Source organism: Megalobrama amblycephala, linkage group LG17 (genome assembly GCF_018812025.1).
Source record: "Megalobrama amblycephala isolate DHTTF-2021 linkage group LG17, ASM1881202v1, whole genome shotgun sequence".
Taxonomy (NCBI): Eukaryota; Metazoa; Chordata; class Actinopteri; order Cypriniformes; family Xenocyprididae; genus Megalobrama; species Megalobrama amblycephala.
Window position 1 is genome coordinate 18,707,864 of NC_063060.1, and position 27,264 is coordinate 18,735,127.

The window sequence follows — 27,264 nt, forward strand, 5'->3', positions numbered from 1 at the left end:
CGGTAAAGCCGAAATTTTGGTGACAAATTTTGTCCATCTTGTAAAAAATGACAAAAGCAGTGTTAAAGGTGCAATATGTAAGAATTTTGCAGTAAAATATCCAAAAACCACTAGGCCAGTGTTTAGTTCACTTGAGTACTTACAATATCCCAAATGTTTGCAAGTATTTGTAAATCATGAGAAAATTGCAATTTTAACCAAGGCTGTGGGACGTGTGAGGAGTCGCCTGTCAATTGCGTCATACACACTTTACCCTCGGTTTTCAGTTTTATTTTGTAGAAACCATGGAAACACCAAAGATGCTTTAATATTTACATGTTTTAATAGGCAAGGGAACAACTGTTTTGATACATTTATTGACAGAAAACTAATTATTGTTATATAGCTCAACACATTTAGTCTTATTGTTTAAATCTAATTTTCTTGATTTTTTGCGAGTACCATGCTTTACCATGCCTCAGAGAAAAACACTATTTTATGAAGTAGCTAACATAGCATAATCAGATGCAGCTTTATTTTTAGTAACAGTAATACAGCATTTGATCCATCATACAATACGCTTTAAAATTAATTCCATGCCATTTATCAACACAAGCCATCCAGCATTTATTAATATGATATTCTAATATGGATCTAGCTTACTGCATTGTGCAAAAGTGTCTCACAGCAGCCACCGAGCAAACTCACAGAGTAATGTTATAACATAATTTTCAACACACTCAAATGTATCTAATATGATAAACAGAGCTGTGTTACCTCATACACTTGACCGGAAAAGCGGAAGCAGCGCCGGCGACTCAAACTTGGCGTCATCAAGCTACGCCTTTGTTTTGAATAGGCCTCTAGCGACCTCTAGCAGACAGAAACTATTGCATATTGCACCTTTAATTGATTATAAAAACCACATAATCTCATTGTTAACACTTAATAAAACTTCAAAATTAATTATATCTCCATTAGGTTTTTTTTTACACTTTTAAATACTTTATTCATCAATGACCTCAATATGACAACATATATTGCATGTTTTTCATTAACTCATCAAAATAATTTAACCAGTTTCAACTTCATATTTTTAATCGAGATACTACTAGACAAAATTTTAAAAAATGTTGAAATGCCTCTGCGAATTTGATTATACTTATATACATTTAATGCAACTGGACTTTTAAACCTCATAGTTACAGAGAAACAGCCCATAATATTCCCCTCTTTAACAACCACACCCCTCTCCCATATTCTAATAAATGCAAAGTGATTGAATAATGATGCTGCCTGGAACAGAATGGTCTCTGAACACATGACAGCTGACTAGACTCTTCTGTTTCCTTAAGTTTGCCAGTAACTTTGCGGAACTATTCTGTCAAAGAACACACAATCATGTAATGTGATCACACTGCTTGTTAATCTCTCCTGCAAGAACCACAAAGAGCCTAGTCAACATGGGAGGAGCTGACGTGTTTTATTCAGTTATTGAATCAATGGGAGGAGGTTCACTCACTGTGTAGGGAAGTTTTACACAGGTCAAAGTTTGGAGCCGCATCAGACTCTTCACACGGGTCCATCGCTGCGGTCTGTCGTCTCGGTAACCGAAGAAACTTCCCTTTCTACACTTCTGGTGCGTAATACAGTCTGGAGGAGGAGGTACTGGATATAAAACACCCCATTTAAAAAGAGGTGGCAGTCATGGAAAAGTTACTGGCAACACTGAATATACTGTTTGTGAGCCCCGTAGATAAAAAAAGAGGCGTGGGGATTTAGTGGGGGCCAGCAGTGCTTGTGCTTCTTATGAAATCTTGAACTATCTGATGCTCAGTCCAAAGGTCTTCACGTGTTGATATTTGAAGGTTTTGCTACGCGCATAACAGCGAAACCTGCGCGGAAAACCAAAGTTTAAGAAACCAAATTTAAGTTATACCTCTTTGAGTGCTTTAACTGTTTATAAAAATGTTTTCTAATAGAAGCGTGAGGGTTTTGAAATTGGGAAGATGTGAGGCTTACGCGACGGTGTACCCCAGGGTTTCAAACTTGGTCCTGAACTTTCCTCCGCTGCCTTCTCTTTCTTCTCCCCATAGGGGTCTTTCTGCTTTCCCGGCGGCCCAAAGCGAACATCAACAGCAGAAGATGTCCGAAAACGGAGCGTTACCCCATCGGGGGAAAGTGCTCACCGTTGACACCATGAACGCCAACGTGAAGAAGGTTGACTACGCGGTCCGCGGACCCATAGTTCAGCGAGCAGTGCAGATTGAGAAGGAACTGAAAGAGGTATGAACAGATTTTATTTAATTTTCGCAAGAAAGTGATGCATTGAGCTAAAGTTTATGGGTAACACTTTACAATAAGGTCCATTAGTTGACTACGAGTCAGATGTTGTAGTTGTTAACATTAGTTAATTGACTGTGGACTAACATAAACAAACAATGAACAGCTGGATTTGTATTAACTAACATTAACAAAGATTGCCCATTGTCATTTTAGTTAATACATTAACTAATGTTAACAAATGAGACCTTATTGTAAAGTGTTACCAGTTTTTGTTATGTCAGGCTTTCACTTCAGCTATCATCCAGTCATTTTCTTGCGCAATGCGCATAGTTTGGTTTCAAGTCATCCACGTAGAATAAGTGGATGTTTATGCAAATACCCCCCCCCCCCCCCCCCCACATTCACTCTGACGTGAAGACAACTTGGTGAACTGATGCTGTCCTGAGCTATATTGTACAATTTGTTTTAAAAGTTTAGCAGAAGGATGTTTTTTTTGCATTATCTGAATTTGCTGAAATAGCTTTTATTGTTGTAACAATGTTGTCAGGCTCAGATTAAATAATGTTTTTGAATAGAACCATTTGACCATGTAAAGCACATTTTTAGGTTACTTGACAAAACAGTTGATTCTGAAGTGGATTCTGAACCTCCCAGATGAGCATTTTTATACATACTGAAAAAAGAACAGTTTTACTTTTCTAGTGAACATCTTTCCTGTTGTGCAATTGAAATTCAAGTGAAAATCTTTGATTAGTTAAAGGGATAGTTCGCCCAAAAATGAAAATTTGATGTTTATCTGCTTACCCCCAGGGCATCCAAGATGTAGTTGACTTTGTTTCTTCAGTAGAACACAAATTATGATTTTTAACTCTAACTGTTGCGGTCTGTCAGTCATATAATGCATTGAAACGGTAACACCATCTATGAGAATTAAAAAAAACATGCACAGACAAATCTAAATGAAACCCTGCGGCTCGTGACGACACATTGATTTGGTTTAATTTGGATTTGTCTGTGCATGTTTTTTCAACAGTAGGAGTTAAAAATCATCATTTGTGTTCTACTAAAGAAACAAAGTCACCTACATATTGGATGCCCTGGGGGTAAGCAGATAAACATCAAATTTTCATATTTGGGTGAACTATCCCTTTAACCCAGCGACAAACTGACAGAAAAAAAGTCCAGTGTATCTCTCAGTCACTCTCTATCCTAGAAAATTTTCTAGGTCAGTGTTTGTGAAGCAGACTGTCTTCACTCATTAGTGAATAAAGTCCACTCTTTGTTACTCATTTAGTTAGTTTGGCTACAGACATCTCATAGCAATCCTCATTTCTCTTGGCCAAATGAGTGGTGCTCGGAGTAATAGTAAACTCTGAGGTCATGCCCTTGATAAGACCACAGTCTAGAGTCAGCACTGATTGTCATGGAAACAGAGAGCATCTCTGTTTGTCAAGTCTTTACCTCACTCTTTAAATTGGTGGCTGTATCTAAGTAAACTACAGCACTGGCAAGAGACCTTCCAAGAACTAACTCAAATGGAAATTATATTAGATGTCAAACATCTGTTGCCATACAGTTGCAAAACAACTGATGAATTTGGATTTAGACATATTTCCTTCCAGATTACATTTATGACTGAATACATGTGCATTTTTTACTCTTTTGTTTTACTCTTGTCTCAGATCCAATGATTTTCAGTTGTAATCTATGAAAATGCGTTGTAAAAGCAATAATTACATAGTTTACACTTTATTTTAAGGTCTCCTTGTTACATTGTAATTATACATTCAAGTACTGAGTAATACTATGTAACTACATCTACTTACTATAGTTTTAGGGTAGGATTAGGGTTTGGTTAAGGTTAGTTCTGTGTAATTATGCATAATTCATAGCTATTACTATAGTACCTATTAAAGGTGCCGTAGAACGTCTTTTTAAAAGATGTAATATAAGTCCAAGGTGTCCCCTGAATGTGTCTGTGAAGTTTCAGCTCAAAATACCCCATAGATTTTTTTTTATTAATTTTTTTAACGGCCTATTTTGGGGCATCATTAAATATGAGCCGATTTAGGCTGCGGCCCCTTTAAATGCTCACGCTCCCCACCCACTGAGGTCGCGCTTGCCTAAAGCACAAAGTTCACACAGCTAATATAACCCTCAAAATTGTTCTTTACAAAGTGTTCGTCATGCAGCATGTCTAATCGCGTAAGTATGGTATTTATTTGGATGTTTACATTTGATTCTGAATGAGTTTGATAGTGCTCCGTGGCTAAAGCTAATTACACACTGTTGGAGAGATTTATAAAGAATGAAGATGTGTTTATGAATTATACAGACTGCAAGTTTTTAAAAAATGAAAATAACGACAGTCTTGTCTCCGTCAATACAGTAAGAAACGATGGTAACTTTAACCACATTTAACAGTACATTAGCAACATGCTAACGAAACATTTAGAAAGACAATTTACAAATATCACTAAAAATATCATGATATCATAGATCATGTCAGTTATTATTGCTCCATCTGCCATTTTTCGCTGTTGTCCTTGCTTGCTTACCTAGTCTGATGATTCTGCTGTGCACATCCAGACATCCTGCCTTTGTCTAATGCTTGAACATGAGCTGGCATATGCAAATATTGGGGTCATACATATTAATGATCCCGACATGTTATTTAACTATGCCAAGATAAATTCAATTTTTAATTCTAGGGCACCTTTAAGTAACATGCAACAAGGACACTGTAAAAATAAAGTGTTACTATTACACATTTTCTTATAATAAAGTCTTATAATTAAGTCATTTCAATATTACGTAACAACGTTTTCACACAAATTACACCTGTCATTTCCAAAATTACTTCAGATTTGCCCCTAAGCCACAAAAGGCATTTTCTCAGAAGCAAGGTACCGGCAGTCACAGTGACAACATCCACACATACACTGCTAGAGACTGCAGGAACAATGAGTAAGCAGACTCTATTAAAGGTGTCCATGGCAGTTAAATTGTGAAAGAATTCAATCATAACTTCCTACTCTCTACTCTGTCATAAAAAAATGTGCAGCAGTTTCACATAAATATGTTGTAACAGTGCAACCAAGATGTTTTTTCAGCACAATCTACTGGGGAATTTCTTGATATAGGAAAGAATATGCGCTCTGTTTTAGTCTTGGCATCTGTTTTTAGGTCCTGTGGTTTTAGGTTTCTGGGAAAGTCATGCATGACAAAGGTGGCCTTCACCTAATACTGTACAAATCTCTCTTGCTGTCTTTCTTCCTTCTTTTCTTTTATTTACTTGTCTTACAGTGCTTTTTTTTTTTTTTTTTTTTTTTTTTTTTACACAATTTTACCTTTTTTGCATCGCTTTTGTCTCTCTTTGTCTTTCAGCAAAGTTTTATTGGTATGTAAAATATTACAATATTACAAGTAAGTATCCATAGTTACAAAGTACAAATGAACTCACGTCAGAGGTGGCCCTTGAAGTCCACTGTCCTGCAGAGTTCAGCTCCAACCCTAATAAAACACACCTGAAAAATCTAACCAAAGTCTGCAGGATTATTTGAAAATCACAGGCAGGATTACTGTTTGAATCGGTTGGAGTTAAACTCTGCAGGACTGTGCACCTCGAGAGCCAGAGTTGCCACCCCTGACATACATACAGTAGTACACAATATTACATTTGTAAATGATTATTTGGTGAAGTAAGTACAGAAAGTCCAAAGATGAGGTCACATAAATGTGTCAGGAGTAAGAGAGTGAGTGTATAATTATATAGAATTGAGAGGCATGTGACATGGTATGCTTCATTCAGTAAAAAACGATGTAAATCATTTGCATTTGTTCTTAAAATGACTAATTTAGGTTAAACAAAAAAAAAAAAAAAGTTTTGAGCCTTTTTAGAATAGATGTGTTAGTCCATCTGTATTCTACTCCGAAAAGTTGATGTAAAATCTGTCTTTTCTGGGAAAATGGGCCTAAAACATTGGTGACTCATCATGTGCTAAACAGATTTTTATTCAATCAGATGCTTGCTTGAATACATATTCATTAATAGCATGTTAGTGTGATTTATGAACATTTGCTCAAGCTATGAAACACAAATAAATGATATTCTGTGGTGGTTAAAAATGAGATTTTTATGTTTTCAGTCTTGACCTTACCCACAGATTCTCATTTTCCAGGTCCTGTATCCATCCATCCATACATTCATGTCTATTTATCCGTCCGTCTGTCCATCCATCCATCCTTCGTCTATTTGTCCATCCATTTACCCATCCTTCCATCCATGTCTTTCTATCCATTTGTCTGTCCATCCATCCATCCATCCATCCATCCATCCATCCATCCATCTGTCCTCCCATCTGTCTATCCATCCATCCATGTCTATCTATCCATCCGTCTGTCCATCCATGTCTATCTATCCATCCGTCTGTCCGTCCATCCATTTATCCATCCTTCCATCCACATCTTTCTATCCATTTGTCTGTCTGTCCATCCATCCATCCATCCATCCATCCATCCATCCATCCATCCATCTGTCCTCCCATCTGTCTATCCATCCATCCATGTCTATCTATCTGTCCGTCTGTCCATCCATCCATCCATCCATGTCTATCTATCCATCCGTCTGTCCGTCCGTCCATCCATTTATCCATCCTTCCATCCATGTCTTTCTATCCATTTGTCTGTCCATCCATCCATCTGTCCTCCCATCTGCCTATCCATCCATCCGTCTGTCTATCTGTCCATCTGTCCATCCATCCATCCTTCTGTCCTCCCGTCCATCTATCCACCCATCCATGTCTATCTATCCGTCCGTCTATCTATCCATCCATCCATCCATCCATCCATCCATCCATCTATCTATCGTCCATTCATCTGTCCATCCATCCGTCTATCTATAGTCCATCCATCTGTCCATCCATTCTTGCCTATCTATCCATTCGTCCATCCATCCATCCATCCATCCATCCATCCATCCATCCATCCATCCATCCATCCATGTCTATCTATCCATGCAATAAAAGAAAATAAATTACAGAAATAATGTAAAAAAAAAAAAAAAAAAAATTCAAGCAACCTTTTTAACTTTGCAGTTATTTTGACATGTTTACACCATTGCTAGTTACATTGTAGTTTTTTCATGAACTTTTTATCCTGCACAATCTTTAATGTATATGCTGCTATATATTTGTAATGCAGAACATCAGTCATATGTTGACTAAATGAAAGGCAGTTTTTTGATAATGCAGGGAAAGGCCAGCTGTAATAACTACAGGAATGCTTGGTGAAATCTGACCCACTGTCCCTCTCGCTTCGTACTGCGAAGGTCTGCGTGACTCAGTTTTACAGTTCTGAAAAACACAAACCATCTGCTCTCTTCTCAAACAGGATTAAAGGCTGTCATTCTTTTAGGGGTGGTAGTCACACCGCTATCTCTGATTGGCTGCTTGTTAGAAACATCTCCCCTTCCCGACCAATAGGTGAAGGGTTGGGAAATTAAACTTTTGGTTATTTATGGGGTAGTGGGAGTTTCTGGTAGATGCATCAGGTTCTATTGGACAGAGACTCAGTCTCACCCTAGTGAGAAACAGATGTGCAGCTTGCAATCTAGTCCCGTCCGTACCAACTACTGGGAGTGCCGCTGTTGTTTGTTGAATTCCAGACAGCTGGAGCCTGAGGGACAGGATGAGAGAATGAAAGAGCCATAATCAAGTGCAAGTACACTGAGCCTATATTTTTTCCACACAATAGTGTGCTGAACACTTTTGCATAAAGGCTTTTATGAAACAACAAAATAGTTGGTGTGTACTACTCACATATTGTTAAGAAGAAGGCTGTGTGGCTTGATTGAAGTGAAAGCTTTTTTTGTATTCAAAATTTACAAAAATTATATAATGAGCAAGTACATCATGAATCCATTTTCCAAACCGTGTTTTTGTTTCCGTGTTTCCGTTTAAATGAATTATCATGTGGATGGAGTGTAAACATAATAGTGTTGGTCTAGACTAAATATGAGCATTTACTCATCTCACTTGCACAAAAACAGATTCAGTATTCCTCAAAATGAATAAAAACGGTAAAACGCAAACTCAAAATATGACATAATCCTGCAATAATTAAATATGTTAAATTATCTTTCATAAAAAGTAACACAATTAGTTACATTTTTAGGGAGTAACAGGGAGTTCTAGAAACATGTTCACCCAACAGATCCTCTTCATAATGCCATTCCAAACCTGCATGATATTCTTTCTTCTGTGATATTCTTCTCCAACTCGTAAAATAGCTACATTTTCATTTTATGAGATCATGTTGGTTCCGCTTATTACTCTGATAGCAGTAGCAGCTCCTGACTGTAAAGTTAGATAGGGCAGATTCCAGGTCTTATGATAAACATCCTAGCTTTATATTCTAATCGCTGAACACATGCAGACAGACTTTTGTCAGAGGTCTAATGTCCTTGCGTTATTCAGCCTGAGAGTGGTGCTCTAATGTTGATTGACAGGTTTTAAGTGCACACCACACACGCATAGATTGCAATCTTAGTATTGCCTTAATGTATTGCCTCTGAATGTTGTTTTAGGATGTTACAAATTGTGGAAGAATTATGGTGAGGAAAAGAAAGTCATTCTATTCTCAGAACAAACATAAAACAAACACAACAAAACTATATATTATAAAGGCTATTCACATTTGCACGTTTAAACTTTAATTAATTTGATATGAAGAACAGACATGCCAACTAGTTACTGATCAGAAGTGTCTTATTACTCTTTAGCTCTTTTATATTTCCCTTGTTTTTTGGTCAGGTCTTTTTTGTTTTCTAGTTTCTTGTACTTTTGTTGTTGTATTTTAAAGTACCTCAATTGCATCCAAATCTCACTCGTTTATGACTTGATATCTAGAAATATGACTCATATAACATTTTATGAGATTGGATTCAGGACATTCCTGAAGGACTGAATTCATTACACATTCCTGTTGATCATGTAAGGACCTGCTCTAGCTGCATTAGTTCACTAACATTTTTAAAAGAAAGTTTTTGACCTCTTCCTATTAAAATGTTGCAACACTGACTTAATAACAATAATATGTAATGATTTTTATAACACATACCCTGGTTTGTAGAACAGCCTATTACCATTATTTCTAAGGTGTGTGATATTCTGACCTTTATTGACACTCAGGAAATTCATGTATTCACACATTTTTTTACCTATAACTGCAGTAGGGTTATTCCATGTCAAATCAACCAAATTTTGGAAATTCCCCTGGCTCAAAATTTTGTTTTTGTTAATATTTTTTTTTTTTTCTGAAGAAAGACAAACATGAATAAAAATAATGAAAGCCAAAATAATAAATGTATATTGACTGAGTAATCCACTATTTTGTAGAGGGGGGGTCAAAATGACAATTTTCACATGAGATTTGGAGCCAAATTACAGGAGGGTAAACATGACTATAAAAAAATGGCAGCAACATTTTTTTACTTTTACACAGAGATTGGTAGGTGTATTAGTTTACTTTACTTTATTTACTTTAGCAATCTTTGTTGCAAATGCCATCGGTGACAATTCAAAAATGGGAAAAAAGCTATTGTGTTTTTTGCCCCAAGTTTGCATCCCTGAAGCTCAAGACATATTAAAGATATCTTAATATCCTTTTATATATTACAACTGATACTTTTTCTTTTGAAGAGAAATATCTAAACAAATAATGTAAAACTAGAAATGTATCTCGTTTTTTTTCTAACAACACAATTGCATAGAATATTCCTTATCTGAGCTTGAAATGGTCAAAAACCAAATGTGGTTCACTTTGCACACAGCTGATACTTATTGCATTTAAAGAGGAATGTCTGAAGAATAAATAATGTTGAAACTAGAAATGTGTGTGTGTGTAGAACATACTCAGAGAGGTATGTTCTATGCAATTGTGTTGATAGAGGGAAACAAGATACATTTCTAGTTTCAGTGTTATTTGTTCTTCAGACATTCCTCTTTAAACACAATAAGTATCAGCTGTTTGAAACGTTTGCCACATTTGGTTTTTGACCATTGAAAATGGGTAAAATTCAACAATTTGAACATGGAGTCGCGTTGGGATCTCCATATGCGATTGAACCATATAGGACCTAGGAAATGAAGATTCCAAAAGAAAAGTTTTTTGAGAATTAGAATCTTGAAGGATATTAAGATTTAATACTTTTAGAGTTACAGGTATGCAAACTTTGGAAAAAGAATATTTATGGCACTCAGGCGGGTATGCAATGCAATTGTGTTGATAGAAAAAAAAAAAAAAAATGAGATACATGTTTAGTTTCAAAATCATTTGTTTCTCCGATTTCCTCTTTTAAAGAATAAAAAGTAACAGTATGCAAAGAGACCCACATTTGGTTTTTGACCACTAAATGTACAATTGACCAATTTACTCATGGAGCTGCATTAAGATCTCCATCTCTCTGGGATTGAACCATATACTTCCTTTAAAATGAAGATACCATAAGAAATGTTTGTTAAGAACCAGAATATGAAAAGGATATTAAGATATCTTTAATACATCTTACAGGCATTCAAACTTGCATCAAAAAACAAAAGAAGTACTTTTGCTAAACAGATTTAACTAATGGACCTAATAATCTATGTGTAAAAATAAAATATCGATGCTACCATCTTTCTTAAGTCATTTTTACCCCCTGTAATTTGGCTCCAAATCTCAGGTGAACACAAAATGGTGAGGCACACACACACACACTACACACACACACACACACACACACACACACACATACACACACACACAGGTTTGTTTTGTGCATTGTAGGGACATTCCATAGGCGTAATGGTTTTTATACTGTACAAACCGTATTTTCTATCCCCCTACACCAACCCTACACCTAAACCTACCCATCACAGAAAACTGTGCACATTTTTACTTTCTCAAAAAAAAAAAAACCTCATTCTGTATGATTTATAAGCCTTTTGAAAAATGGGGGCATGGGGTAATGTCCTCATAAGTCACCCTCTCCTTGTAATACCTATGTCATACCCATGTCATTATACAAATTTGCATCCTGATATATCACAAACACACACACACACACACACACATATATATATATATATATATATATATATATATATCAGGGACCTCTGGTTGAGTTGACACGGAATGACCTAGTAGTGTTTTAGCTGATTTACCAAAGAGCTCTATCAAACAGTTATCAAACAGAGTGGAGAATGCAGCTGCAGAAATGCTGACTCATACTAGACTGTCAGCTCTTCACTCCCTTTTCTGGCTAACTGTGTCTTACACAACTGATTGCAAGATCATGTTATTCATTTTTAAACTGACATCGGTAATACAATATTTAAATGTATTCTCCAGTTTCTATACTGATTATATTAAGAATTTTTGCAACTACATGTCAACTTATTGTACTAACCTGAACCCTAACACCTAACCCTAAGCTAACAGTTTACTAACAGTCTAATTAATAGTTATATTAATTAGTTAGTAGAGTTAGTTGACATGTAGTTGCAAAGCTACTTATAGTTAATAGAATGTCTAAAGTGGACCATTGAAATAAAGTGTAACTATATTATATTATATTATATTATATTATATTATATTATATTATATTATATTATATTATATTATATTATATTATATTATATTATATTAGACTATTTATAAATGTGCTATATAAGTTTTATTTACAACAAATAATTTGTTAAATTCTGTTGATGGATGATGATGGATTATCCAAGATTTGTCAGTTTGCTCAGTGTTCTCATTGCTCAGGAGACTTAGAGTTTCAATTGTACTTCAGATGTTTCTTCTAAAGAAATAAAAATAGATATACAAATGCGACAATTAAACAAAGTGCATAGCATAGCTCAGATAATTTGGTTTTGGAAGAATTTGATGAGAAATCTTCATATTGAAATCTCTGACTTTTATCACAGACATTGATATGTTGGCAAATGAGCGCAGTTTAAAGTATAATAGGGATTTTTGCCTGAAACTCTGCAGGAGGCACATATGGGGTTAAGTCTTAATTTGCTCTCCATTTAATCTCTTTGCTGTTTAGCAGCAACAATTGAGCTATTGAAGAGATCTCATTTCTGTCTGTCTCCCACACATTCACATTCGATGTTTGTACAGACTTTCACTCAATCTTTGATCATTGATTTCTTTTATCATTTCCTTAAACAGGCAATAATTTTAATGCTGACAAAAAACAAAAAACAACAAAAAAAAAATCATCAGATGACAGCAAAACAACATGTTTTATTATCTAACTCTGTCAGAACCATGTGTTCCACACTGGAGAGGACACCGTATTTGGAAAAACAAAGTGTTTGTGTGTTGCAATCAGCATGCAGTGAGAGTGACAGGGAGGTTGTTTGTGAAGCTTCAGCTGCACACTCTGTTAAAGTGCTTTTGGAATGAGCAAACAGAAAGAATGGGACACAGAAGGGGACTGGGTGAACCCCTGCCATCAGCAGTAATACTGACCCTTGCTGCTTGTTTGTTCGCCTGATAAGGCATTTCAAGCACTGCAGCATTTTAACCCTCTGCTGTTCAGACGAAGTTGGGTTTAAATAAAGGTTTTGTCACAAAACTCAGCTTGCAAATTTGAGACAGATGTGATATTACTTTTCTAAGCAATCAGATTTAAATATTTTGCTGGTCAATGATAAAACCTGTGAAAAAATGTAAATAGACTTACAGTGAGGAAGAGACCCGAGTTGAAAATGTCTGAAATGTAGGATGGTAGGGGAATGCTGCTACCTGATAAGTCCCTTTCCCTAAAACCCACCCCATAGTGAGCCTACTGATCAGCATGCTGTTTCACCGACCACTCAGGTAGAGTTTTCATCATGAATATTAATGTCCCCCCAACCATTCAACTCACACCTAGGCGCTATAATAAAGACTTGTGGGTGGGCACTTTTGACTTGGCCACCCAGAACACCCTACCAACCACTTAGCAACTACCCTGAATTCCCTGGCAAACCACTCAGAACACCTTAGCAACGCCTTAGCAATCCCCCAAACCTAGCATCATACCCAGCAAACAAAAATTGCTGATGTTCATATTAAAAGGTTATTTCACCTAAAAATGAAATTTCTGTCATTAAGTACTCACCTTCATGTTGTTCCAAACCCGTACGACATTCGTTCATCTTTGGAACACAAATTAAGATAGTTTTGATTAAATCCAAGAGGTTTATTTTTATTCCCCATAGAAAGCAACGTACAGTGCATAGCATAAATGAGTACACCCCCTCTGAACAAATACAAAAAATTTATTTTCTTTATGATCACTAATACAATTCATGGAAAGATGGCAAAACTAAAATGTATTAAACATATACATAATAAAAACTGGGAAATATATGTCATTAATAGCCATAAATGAGCCAAATTTGTTTAAATTAAGGATTGCAGAAATGAGTACACCCTAGATTTCATTCAACAAATGTATAATATTCTAGCACTTAGTATGCCCTCCATAATTTTGAATATACTCCTCTGACCCTTCTTGGCACAGAGTGTGCAAGTTCATGACAAATTGTCACGTGTCCTGTTTAACTCCTGGATGTTGAGCTCCTTAAATGCCCTGATCTTTAATGGGGAGTGTTGCTCAACTCATCTCTACAGAATCCCCCACAGGTGCTCAAGAGTCTTAAGATTGAGTGCAATACATGTCCACAGAAGGTTTTTCACCTTGGGAGAATGCATATCCTTATTGTCATGTTGAAAAAATGCCCAAAAATGCAGGGAATGAGGAAGGGGTAACATCTTCTGTTTTAAGTTTGTGTATTAAATTACACAGTGGTGTGGGAATTCATGACAGCATTGATAAAACACAACTCCCTCACACCTTCATCACTCATACATCCCTATATAAGAGCTTTACTACCACTGAACTTTACTGTGGGAACCAGGCACTTCTCATTGTACTCCTTCTCTAGCAACACCATAACATTTTGGATGCTGTTAGATCCAAAATGATTGATTTGGTCTATATTTTGTAAATATGGGCTTTGGAAATGGCTAACTGACTTTATTGTGCTTTGGCTACAGTAGGTAGTTCCAGTGAGAACAACAACCATGCATGTCATTTCTGCAGGCTGCATCTTACTCTGTGAGATGAACAGTCACTCTTTTCATAGCTTTTGCTGGCTCTGAGACACTCGTTTGGTATTTCTCCTGCTCTTTGTCTAGCAAAAAAAATCCCTCATCACTAAATGAAAGCTTAAAATGAAGGCCTGATTATTTCAGGGGCCTTGTCACAAGTCCATTGTTTTTGAATTTCTGTGTTACTTTTGCTATATTTCCAAGGATTTGGTAGTCCTCTTGTACCACTGTCCTCTTTTGTGCTAAGAAATAAGTCTCCTGACAGTTCTCTCCCAAGTGGTTCCATTGTTGTCAGCATGTCAAGTCTGACAATGATTCAGTGGGCTATATAACACGTTTTAATTGTCAAGAAATTACTTCTCTTTAAATGTTTTGGTTCAACATACTTACCTGTTGATCAAACATTGCCTCAAACTTACACCTGAAAAATTTTATTTAATTTTATTTAGTAACTTTTAGGAGGGTGTACTCATTTTTGTTACACATCATTTTATCACCTTGATAATAAAATCTTATTTTCCTTAATAATTTTGACATACTTCTTTGGTAATTGATTAAGCAGACTTGCTGGAACATTATATCTCTAAAGAACCCTAACATGTCTTCTAAGTAATTGAGTAATTGCTGACTTTCAGAAGTTTCAGAGGGGGTGTATTCATTTATGCTGTGCACTGTAATTACCATCATTCAAGGTCCAGAAAAGTAGTAAAGACATGGTTAAAATAGTCAACGTGACTATAGTGGATCAACCTTAATGTTATGAAGGGACTAGAATACTTTTTGTGCGCGAAAGAACCTGCCGTAGAACCTGGAAGCGCTGAACATAAACAGCATAGCAGAATGACAGGAGAGAGACGAATTTGTTGAATAAAGTCGTTATTTTTGTTATGTTTTTGCGCACAAAAAGTATTCTTGTCGCTTCATAACATTAAGGTTGAACCACTGCAGTCATGTTTTTTATAGACTATTTTAACAATGTCTTTAATGTATTACATAGTGTATGACAGACTTTTTTTAGCTTCAGACTATGAATGTTAAAATGAATGTTAAAATCTGTTCAGATTGTAAAAGTTGTGTACTGTATTCCAACCTCAACTCTACTCATGATTGACAACATCTATATGCTAAAAATCATTGTTTGCTTTCTTACATTTTGTGTGATGCATTTGACTCCATTACAGGGTGTCAAGAAGCCTTTTAAAGAGGTCATTAAAGCCAATATCGGGGATGCTCACGCTATGGGGCAACGGCCAATCACCTTCTTTCGACAGGTAGCTGACTCCTTTCCTTTTGATGACTAAGAGTCTCAATGAATCATCTACTCTAGTCATTTCCAGTCATTTTAAGGTCCACTGCACCTTCAGCTGTTCCATGCATTAACCAAAGTCAACAGTTTAGATGGACCGATTTGCACATATCTGAGTTATTTAATTTGATAAATTTTGCTCAGTTTGTTTCTAGATGTTTTTATGGCCTCATAACTGAATTGTTTTTCAAGGTGATGGCACTGTGTACTTATCCACAACTACTTGATGACAACAAATTTCCAGAGGATGCCAAAAACCGAGCGAGGCGTATTTTGCAAGCATGTGGAGGGAACAGCATCGGTATGTGATTTGTGTAAAATGGGAGTTGACATAAAATATTAGATTCTTTTTTTTTTTTTTTTTTTTATACATATTTTTACTTTTTCATACAATGGAAGCCATTGGCGCCAATGTTTTTTTGTTTTGTTTTTTGGACCCCATTGACTTTCATTAAGTGGATAAAATCATCTTTAATCATCTCTTAAATGGTTAAATCATCTTTTCAAAAGAAAGAAAAGAATGGTGACCAGTTACCGGACATAAAATATACACTTTACCTTATCTATGCAGTATATGTAAATTTTAACCTAATATATCACATAATATGATAAACTAAACTCTAACTGTACCAAATGTTAACTGATGTTACTCTGTGTTCTTGGGATGTTACTGATTAAAATGATGATGTTAGTCACTGTTCAAAAGGCAGCAGAGGCTTTAAGGCTCTGTAATATGAAATTCTTTCCACATTTACACCACCATTTGCTCTGTACCTCTTCTTGTTTGTCAGGTGCATACACAACCAGTCAGGGCATTGACTGTGTTAGGCATGATGTTGCCAACTACATACAGCGCCGTGACGGCGGTATTCCGTCTGATCCTGATAACATCTACCTCACGACAGGAGCCAGTGACGGCATTGTGGTACGTCAAGCAAATGCAAACACAGTTCTTTGTACACTTGACTTGTGTACTCAGAGTCAGCCTGCTCCAGTATGTCAATTAAAGAGACAGTCCACCAGTTTTCAGTATTCCAGATGAAAAAGGTTTTTGGTCTTTCAAAATCTGGTCTTGTAAATCATAGTGTGTAAGATACAATGATATTTTATTTTAAATAAGTATAATTTTTAAGTATAAGTGACAATTTTTTCAGAATTATGAGAAATAAACTCGCAATTGTGAGATAAAAAGTCGCAATAATCTTTTATTCTGTAGCAGAAACAAGCTCCTAAAGCAATCAGACTGGATTTTAATTTAAAAAATCGCATAGTCTTACATTACATTGAGCCATATATAGAGACCAGAATATCCTAGAGACTTTGGGGTGCCTCTTTTGACTTGGTCTTGTAAACAGCCATCCATAAACCACCTTCCTCCTCCTAGCATCATGCATCTCTCACTTTTCCTCACTTGAGGAAATGTGAAAATCTAGTTTTCCCTATGGTCTTATTCTCTCTTCTTGTCTTTTTAGACCATACTGAAGTTGCTGACAGCTGGAGAGGGTCGTACACGGACGGGGGTCATGATCTCTATTCCTCAGTACCCTCTGTACTCTGCATCTATAGCAGAGTTGGGTGCCGTTCAGGTGAATTACTACTTGAATGAGGAGAAGTGCTGGAGTCTAGACATTAGTGAGCTACAGCGCTCTCTACAGGCAGCCAGAGAGCATTGCAACCCCCGTGTACTGTGCATCATCAACCCCGGCAACCCCACTGGTAAACCATTTAGATAATTTCCATAAGAACTATTTCAAATTGATCATCTGTAATGCAGTTAATTATTATTAAGTATACATTAATAATAAATAGCTATCAAATTCTAATATAGAATATTTATACAACTTTATAAAATATAAATATATGCCTATTCAAAAGTTTGGGGTCAGTAATATTTTCATCTTAAAAGAATACTTTTATTCATAAAGGATGCATTAAGTTGATCAAAAGTAACAGTATTACACTGTCAAATAAATGCTGTTCTTTTGAACTTTTCTATTCATCAAAGAATCCTGAAAAAGTGTATCAAAGTTTTCACAAGAATATTAAGCAGCACAACTGTTTTCAACATTGTTAATAATAATAATAATAATAATAATAATAATAATAATAAATGTTTCTTGAGCAGCTTGATTTCTGAAGGATCATGTGACACTGAAGACTGGAGTAATGATGCTGAAAATTCAGCTTTAACATCACAGGAATAAATTACATTTTAAAATATATTCAATAAAAAAACAGTTTTTAAATTGTAACACTATTTGTATTTTACAGTATTTACTGTTTTCATCAATATTTACTGTTTAATCAAATGCAGCCTTGGTGAGACTTTCAAAAACATTACAGACTCCAAACTTTTGAACAGTGTAATCAATCAAAACATTGTATAAATAATTTATTGTATAATTATTTTTTTTTTTTTTTGTAATAGGTCAGGTACAAAGCAGACAATGTATTGAAGATGTAATTCGATTTGCAGCCAAAGAAAACCTCTTCCTAATGGCTGATGAAGTGAGTTAATAATGGAGATTATATGGTGTTTACAGATCATACTATAAATCTGTATTGACATCACATCAGCACCTACAGGCATAGAAGTGCACACTTTCTTACAAGGGTTTTAGGCATGCATTTCTCACCCTACTTGCTCAGCATTAAACATTTCTTTTACTATGCATCTATTTCTTAGGTGTATCAGGACAATGTATACGCAGAGGGCTGTGAGTTTCACTCCTTCAAGAAAGTGCTGTTCGAGATGGGTCCAGAGTATTCAAGAACAGTAGAGCTGGCGTCGTTCCATTCCACCTCTAAGTGCTACATGGGAGAGTGAGTACACATCCGTCAGGCTTGTCATTTCACAGAGAAACGCATTACATTGGTATGGACCTGGCATTGTTGTGTGCATATCTAGTTCAGTCATGAAACTCTAGATGGCGCAGGCTGATAGGTCATGCAATCTGCAAGAAATCACTTGGCACAAGCTGATTGGCCTAAAGCTAATGAAATTGCTTGCTCATCATTTAAATAGTCTAGTTCATTCTTTGCTATAGGTTAGTTCTGCAGCACGATATCAGAGTTCCTCTGAAACCTTCCAGCTTCACCTGCCTAGATCTTTTATGGGATTTATGTATGTCTATACATGCATCAGCCTCAGATCTTTCATGCTCACAGCAGCGTGTCTGTGTATCTATTAGCAGTAGAGTCCATACTTGCTCTGCAGCAGCAGCAATAATCAACAGCAGCAGCGTAGCAGATCTAGTTTGCCAAGACCAAATACATTAACAATGCCATATTCAATAACATGCTAAAACTATTTCGAGAGTTGTCATGATTGAAATGTATTTACACAGAATCAGTATAAAACAATATGCTCAAAAGTTTATTTTTGTGCACAAAAAACAATCCAATAACAATGTAGATTTTTTTTATGTGCACCAATCCAATGGTTCTGGTGCACTTTATTCTCTAACATAAACAAACACACACTTTCAGATGTGGTTTTCGAGGAGGATACATGGAGGTCATCAACATGGACCCAGAGGTTAAAGCTCAGCTCACCAAGCTGGTGTCAGTGCGCTTGTGCCCACCTGCGCCTGGACAAGCCCTCATGGACCTGGTGGTCAATTCCCCTCAGCCCGGAGAACCCTCCTACCAGTCATTCATGAAGGTGTCTTGCTCTTTCCAACTTGTAGCACTTTTACCACAGCGAGTAGCAGTGGTGTAAAGAGTAAATGTAATTAGTTACTGTATTTAAAGGTGCCCTAGATTCAAAAATTGAATTTACCTCGGCATAGTTGAATAACAAGAGTTCAGTACATGGAAAAGACATACAGTGAGTCTCAAACTCCATTGTTTCCTCCTTCTTATATAAATCTCATTTGTTTAAAAGACCTCCGAAGAACAAGCGAATCTCAACATAACACCGACTGTTACGTAACAGTCGGGGTGTACGCCCTCAATATTTGCATATGCCAGCCCATGTTCCCAACATTATGAAAGGCATTAGACAAGGGCAGAACGTCTGGATGTGCACAGCTGAATCAACAGACTAGGTAAGCAAGCAAGGACAATAGCAAAAAATGGCAGATGGAGCAATAATAACTGACATGACTCATGATAACATGATATTTTTAGTGATATTTGTAAATTGTCTTTCTAAATGTTTTGTTAGCTTGTTGCTAATGTACTGTTAAACGTGGTTAGTTACCATCGTTTCTTACTGTATTCACGGAGACAAGAGCCGTCGCTATTTTCATTTTTAAACACTTGCAGTCTGTATAATTCATAAACACAACTTAATTCTTTATAAATCTCTCCAACAGTGTAGCATTAGCCGTTAGCCACGGAGCATAGCCTCAAACTCATTCAGAATCAATGTAAACATCAAAATAAACACTGTACTTACGCGATTAGACATGCTGCATGGTGAACACGTTGTAAATAACCATTTTGAGGGTTATATTAGCTGTTTGAACTTTTTTTTTATGTTGTTTAAGGCAAGCGCGAGCTCTTGGGGCGTGGAGCACGAGAATTAAAGGGCCACACACCCTGAATCGACTCATTTCTAATTATGCCCCAAAATAGGCAGTTAAAAAAATGAGTTAAAAAAAATCTATGGGGTATTTTGAGCTGAAACTTCACAGACACATTCAGGGGACATCTTAGACTTATATTACATCTTTTAAAAAAAAGTTCTAGGGCACCTTTAAGTATCTTTTTGGCTACTCTGTTGTTGTACTGAGTATCAAATATATTGGCAGCTTTTACTCTCTACTTGACTACATTTGTGAGCAAGTAAATGTACTTTTTACTCCACTACATTTGTGATGAGTAATGCAATTACAAATGACATTTTTCATGGCAGCTAACTTTTTCTGCAGCACTTTGCTTTTGATATAAAGAAGCGATATCGTCATCTAAGAGCATTGAAGGTACAATATCTGGTGCATTTTGCCTTTACTCACCCAAAATTGTCAACAAGAATACTTTACGTGAATGTGAGTGCATAAGCAGGTAGTTGCTGATCACAGATGTTTTATTTATTAGATGAGGAAATGACTGGTGATGAGGCTGAAACCAGCACATACAGTAGACTTTAACTATTTAATTTTAATTAACGTTATTTTATTTATCCGCTATATTGACAAGACCGTTTTGAAGGATATTGGTTTACTTATGGCCTTTCTGTGCACTTGAGCTCAACTGAGACTTGAGAGTTTGTAGACGTTTAAAAGGTTGTTGTGTCGACCTTGATTTATTGCAACATTGAGGTGTTGAGTTTTATTTTGATTTTAGAAAATAAACTTGATTTCTCATCTTACAAATCAATTGTTTCATATTTTCATTGGCATGTCTCTCAGGACTAGTGCATCTCTGAGCCTACATTCAGCATGAGTAAAATACTTAAGTACTGTTAAAATCAGATACTTTAAGACTTTTACTCAAGTCATATTGGAATTGGTTACTTGTAACTTGTAGTGGAGTCATTTTCGATGTAAGGTATCAGTACTTTTACTCAAGTATGGTTTTCAGGTACTCTTTATACCTCTGGCAAGTAGACAGTAAACTAAATTGGTGGTGTACAACTCTGGTTATGAGGAAAAAGTTACACTGTATATATAGTTTCAATTGTTCCTACATTTTTTTTTTCTTAAAAAACTGCTTTTAGTATACATTTTAGTACAGAAGTTAATTGATGAATCCTGATTTGTTCGTGAAAACATTTGTACATATCTGCACAGTTAGTGAATGAGAATTGTCTTTATTCTGGAGAACACAATATATGATATTTTAAAGAATGTTTAAAGTGTTTTTGTTAATATAATGGTCAGTTTGGTCAAAAAAGAAAATATTTAATTATTTTATGGACAAAAAAGTCATTTCTTTTTTGTGTTCTGCAGAAGAAATTATTCAGTTTTAGAATAACATGAGGTAGATAATGACAGAATTTAAAATAAGTGAAATATCTTTTTAAAAGATGGCCAGTTGCTCAGTTCTTTTGTCTGTATTTAGTTGAGAACATAGATATAGTTTTCAACTGCTGTACAATGTTTCTTTTGTTTCTACAAAAAAAAACACTGAGTATTTTTCTCCCAATTAGCTGTGTATAATCCATTTAACCATACTGGCTACTATCCCAGCCTTTCTTTTTTCATTCCTCTTCCTCTGTCTTGTGTAGGAGCGAACAGCCGTTCTGAGTGCCTTGGCTGAAAAAGCCAAACTGACAGAGGAGATTCTGAATACAGTGCCAGGCATCAGCTGTAACCCTGTGCAGGGAGCCATGTACTCCTTCCCTCGTATCACCATACCTGAACGTGCCATCAACGAAGCCAAGGTCGGTTTGTGTCACATGTTCTTTATGTTTTCTGCTTGGTCTAATTGACTTGGTTCATGGCTTGTTGTGTGTGTGAATACAGGCGAAGGGTCAGGCTCCAGACATGTTCTACTGCATGAAACTTCTGGAGGACACTGGGATCTGCCTCGTTCCTGGCAGTGGTTTTGGTCAAAGAGATGGCACTTACCACTTCAGGTGTGTGTGTGTGTGTTTGGATCTTTCTTCTCATGGTTTGTACAGAGAATTGTTGACACACAATATACAAGTAGTCGACATGAAATATTAAGCAGTGACAACAGTTCTTTTAAAGGTGCCCAAGAATGCTTTTTCACAAGATGTAATATAAGTCTAAGGTGTCCCCTGAGTGTGTCTGTGAAGTTTCAGCTCAAAATACCCCATAGATTTTTTGTTATTAATTTTTTTAACTGCCTATTTTGGGGCATCATTAACTATGCACTGATTTTTTCAGCACGCCGCCCCTTTAATTCGCGTGCTCCCTGCCACACGAGCTCTCAATTATATTACAGCACATTTACAAAGTTCACACAGCTAATATAACAATCAAATGGATCTTTACAAGATGTTCGTCATGCATGCTGTATGCATGCTTCGAATTATGTGAGTAAAGTATTTATTTTGATGTTTATATTTGATTCTCTATGAGTTTGAGGCTGTGCTCCATGGCTAACGGCTAATGCTACACTGTTGGAGAGATTTACAAAGAATGAAGTTGTGTTTATGAATTATACAGACTGCAAGTGTTTAAAAATGAAAATAGCGACGGCTCTTGTCTCCGTGAATTCAGTAAGAAATGATGGTAACTTTAACCTCATTTAACAGTACATTAGCAACATGCTAACGAAACATTTAGATAGACAATTTACAAATATCACTAAAAATATCATGCTATCATGGATCATGTCAGTTATTATTGCTCCATCTGCCATTTTCACTGTTGTTCTTGCTTGCTTACCTAGTCTGTTGATTCACCTGTGCAGATCCAGACGTTACTGGCTGCCCTTGTCTAATGCCTTTCATAATGTTGGGAACATGGGCTGGCATATGCAAATATTGGGGCGTACACCCCGACTGTTACGTAACAGTCGGTGTTATGTTGAGATCTGCGTGTTTTCCGGAAGTCTTTTAAACAAATAAGATTTATGTAAGAAAGAGAAAGCAATGGAGTTTGAAACTCAATGTATGTCTTTTCCATGTACTGAACTCTTGTTATTCAACTATGCCAAGGTAAATTCAAATTTTGAATCTAGGGCACCTTTAAAGTCATGAAATGGAAGTAACATCAAATCTTTTCCTTAGAATTGTGATGTACATCTAGGTGAGTGGATTATTAAAAAAGAAAATAATTCAGGGGCGGGGACTTGGTTCTAAGGGTTATACAGATTGATACATATGGACAAGGGGCCTGATATATAAACAAAATGGGTATAGAAATGTGCATATGCAATTTTCCATGCACATATCAGAATTCATAAAAAAGAAACGAGGCGTAAATATGTGTGCACGGTATGGACAATCTAGACTGTGCATAAGCACTCTTTTACTGAAGTGAGTGAAGTAATGAAGTAAAAAGAATTATTTAAACTGTTTTACATCTGATATACACATTTAGATTAAATATGCCACTCTCATTAAAGGAGATAAGCACTGAAATTTCATTAAATCATTATCCAGAAATTAGAAATTAGAAATACTGGTAACACTTTACAATAAGGTTCATTAGTTAAACATTAGTATATTAACTAACATGAACTAACCATGAGCAATACATTTGTTACTGTATTTGTTAACCCTCTATGGTACGGTGTTGCCTCCAGGCAACATGGTCTATTTTAGTTTGTTTTTAATAAAATAAAGCACAAATTGATTGATCAAGCATATCTCAGGACATAATAACTCAAATACTAATCAATAAAAGTGCAAAAAAGACCAAAACATGACCAACAGGGGTCCATTTTGTGTCCTGTTTCAGCACATGTGCACATATCACATGATTCCATATTTTCTCCATTGAAAAGTGTTTTTTCACTTGTTTGTAACCATTTAATCACCCACAAAAAATATGAGTCACCTTCACTGGCAAGTAAAGAAGTATTTTTAAGTAATTTACATTATATATCATCAAATGTTTTAGAGAAAATTACAAAAAACTGTGTGTTGCCTCAAGGCAACATTGTACCATAATGGAATCGCATAAGGTCATACAGCCATAATAGGTTTCAATACAAATGTATCATATTTGTAAGGAAAAGAGTTAGAATTATCTAAATATGTTGGCATTTTCACATGATTTTGTAATGCACTTAGAAGAATACTAATTCACATACTATATCTGCATATATTATGATCTGCACATTTTCTATAGCACTTCAGAAAAGTATAAAACACAGGTAACACTGGCAGCTGATGAGGGTGAGTATGAGAAGTTAATGAGGGGTCATACTGTGATGAGGAAGATGAAATCATAGTGACAATCCATCAGGGAGATACTGAGGGTGAGAGAGAAGATGGAGATGAGGATGAAGATGGATATAATAATTTAATATAATAACATAAAAATATGATGGTTTGGTAATACTTGCGTTCCACTATGGTACAATGTTGCCTGAGGGCAACAGCTGGATATAAAATGTTACTTTTTATTAAATATGAAACTTTTAATACATTAATAACTAGATAAATTTGTTTGTTTAAGTGTCTAGTTAAAGAAATGAATGTTTTCAATAAATATATTTCTTTTTTCTACATGAAAATGCCAAATGTTTAAATTTTTCCATTGTGGTACAATGTTGCCTCGAGGCAACAAACTTATAAAAATTAAATAAATGTAAAAATTATGAAAATGTTTATTGATATTGTTAAAGTGTCCAATTTTAAGCAGGAAAAACAACACAAATAATTTTTTCCTCACTGATATCATATTGCGTACCATAGAGGGTTAAATGTTAATAAAAATGCAGCTGTTCATAGTTTGTTCATGTTAGTTCACAGCGCATTAAAAGTGCCGAAGAACGTGTTTTCAAAAGATGTAATATAAGTCTAAGGTGCCCCCTGAATGTGTCTGTGAAGTTTCAGCTCAAAATACCCCATAGATTTTTTTTTATTCATTTTTTTTAACTGCCTATTTTGGGGCATCATTATAAATGCGCCGATTCAGGCTGCGGCCCCTTTAATTGCTCGTGCTCCACGCCCCTGAGCTCGCGCTTGCCTTAAACAGCATAAACAAAGTTCACACAGCTAATATAACCCTCAAAATTAATCTTTACAAACTGTTCGTCATGCAACATGTCTAATCGCGTAAGTATGGTATTTATTTGGATGTTTACATTTGATTCTGAATGAGTTTGATAGTGCTCCGTGGCTAACGGCTAATGCTACACTGTTGGAGAGATTTATAAAGAATGAAGTTGTGTTTATGCATTATACAGACTGCAAGTGTTTAAAAAATGAAAATAACGATGGCTCGTGTCCGTAAATACAGTAATAAACGATGGTAACTTTAACCACATTTAACAGTACATTAGCAACATGCTAACGAAACATTTAGAAAGACAGTTTACAAATATCACTAAAAATATCATGATATCATGGATCATGTCAGTTATTATTGCTCCATCTGCCATTTTTCGCTATTGTCCTTGCTTGCTTACCTAGTCTGATGATTCAGCTGTGCACAGATCCAGACGTTAATACTGCCTGCCCTTGTCTAATGCCTTGAACATGGGCTGGCATATGCAAATATTGGGGGCGTACACATTAATGATCCCGACTGTTACGTAACAGTCGGTGTTATGTTGAGATTCGCCTGATCCTCGGAGGTCTTTTAAACAAATGAGATTTATATAAGAAGGAGGAAACAATTGTGTTTGAGACTCACTGTATGTCATTTCCATGTACTGAACTCTTGTTATTCAACTATGCCAAGGTAAATTAAATTTTTCATTCGATGGCACCTTTAACTAATTTCGATGATGCTGAGATCAGATCTCAGTGTGGAGCACTGGCTGTTGTCAGATTCCTTGTGTATTAAAAATTCTCACTGGATTATTACAATTAATGGCAAAATGAATGTTTTGAAATGTAAACTGGTATTTCCTACTGACACACTAAAGCAAAAAATATAAATAACTAGCTTAAACCCCTTTTTTTTAACTGAAATTATTGTAATTGAGAATCTACATGGAATATTTGCTCAAATATAGTTTGTCACCACACAGCTTGTATATAATGAGAAATGTATTTTTTTACATTAAACTCTCCATTCCTCTTCTGTGTTCTTTGCTTTACCAGGATGACCATCCTTCCACCAACAGACAAACTCAAGATTATGCTCAACAAACTGAAGGAATTCCATCAGACATTCACCCAGCAGTATGCTTGACCCCAGTTCAATCACAGCTCTACTACCACAACCTGACTGACTAAAAGTGCTACAATACATTTCTCACTTTGCACCTTCTTAATGTTTGGTCATGATGTGGCCAAAAAATCACTTGAGCCTTGATGGACACTAATTTGCAACTTTTCCACTGGATAATGTTATGCCTTGTAGCTAAAGATGAATGAGTACACTATAAAACTCTCGTTTTGGACTTTTAACATGCAATGGGTAGAATTCGCAAGACTTTATTTCTCATTTCACAAGATTTTAACCAAATGATGACACTTTTCTGAACATCCAGATCTTCATGATGTGGTATAATTCTTAATGTATGTTAGTGTGGTCCGTGAATAGTAAAATGAAAATAATGGGCATTCAAGAGACATGATTTTGCACTGGTTTATTTTCAGTGCTTTGTGGCAGTTGTAATTATAAATGCATTCATGAATCAATATATGCTGTAACATTCCTGTATGTGTAAATAATAATTGATTTAATACAGTATAGATTAATATTTTTGTGCTGTGTGCTGTTTTTGTTGTGCAAGCTCCTCGCCACTAGAGGACACACCACTACAAATCACACATGATCATGTTTTTGAATTGAAGCCTTGTTTTGTAACACCTCTGTCTCTCTCTCTCCCACACACAGAGACACTACTGAGAAGCCCAACTGCTCCATTCTTTGATGGTGTCATTTTGTTAATGAGTTAAGATACATAATGGGATGAGATGTACTTTGAGAACTTCACATCTCAGAAGTTTTAAAAGCTAATTGTCTCTCGTCAGAGCTCTGTTAGATGTGCTTTGA

At 35.8% G+C, this 27,264-nt stretch overlaps 1 protein-coding gene across 5 annotated transcripts; it reads left to right on the plus strand.

Annotated features, from left to right (window-relative positions):
• Positions 1–1,461: 1,461 nt before the first annotated feature.
• gpt (glutamic--pyruvic transaminase) lies at positions 1,462–26,968 on the plus strand. 5 transcript variants are annotated; one of them, XM_048162476.1, is made up of 12 exons: positions 1,462–1,618; positions 2,076–2,265; positions 15,600–15,689; positions 15,917–16,025; positions 16,516–16,649; positions 17,197–17,440; positions 18,153–18,232; positions 18,411–18,547; positions 19,214–19,388; positions 21,900–22,055; positions 22,138–22,250; positions 26,364–26,968. In XM_048162476.1, exons 2-12 carry the CDS (start codon positions 2,125–2,127, stop codon positions 26,452–26,454), a joined length of 1,470 nt encoding a protein of 489 aa, XP_048018433.1. In that variant the 5' UTR covers positions 1,462–1,618; positions 2,076–2,124; the 3' UTR covers positions 26,455–26,968. The 5 variants fall into 5 exon arrangements, with proteins under 5 accessions (XP_048018433.1, XP_048018434.1, XP_048018432.1 ...); XM_048162477.1 differs by having other exon boundaries at positions 1,466–1,644; XM_048162475.1 differs by lacking the exon at positions 1,462–1,618 and having other exon boundaries at positions 1,687–2,265.
• The last annotated feature ends 296 nt before the right edge of the window (positions 26,969–27,264 follow it).

Coding starts and splice junctions, on each gene's coding strand:
- gpt (XM_048162475.1), top strand. CDS start 1,948: ATGTTTTCTAATAGAAGCGTGAGGGTTTTGAAATTGGGAAGATGTGAG. Junction 15,690..15,916: donor CAATCACCTTCTTTCGACAG/GTAGCTGACTCC, acceptor TTGTTTTTCAAG/GTGATGGCACTGTGTACTTA. Junction 16,026..16,515: donor ATGTGGAGGGAACAGCATCG/GTATGTGATTTG, acceptor CTTGTTTGTCAG/GTGCATACACAACCAGTCAG.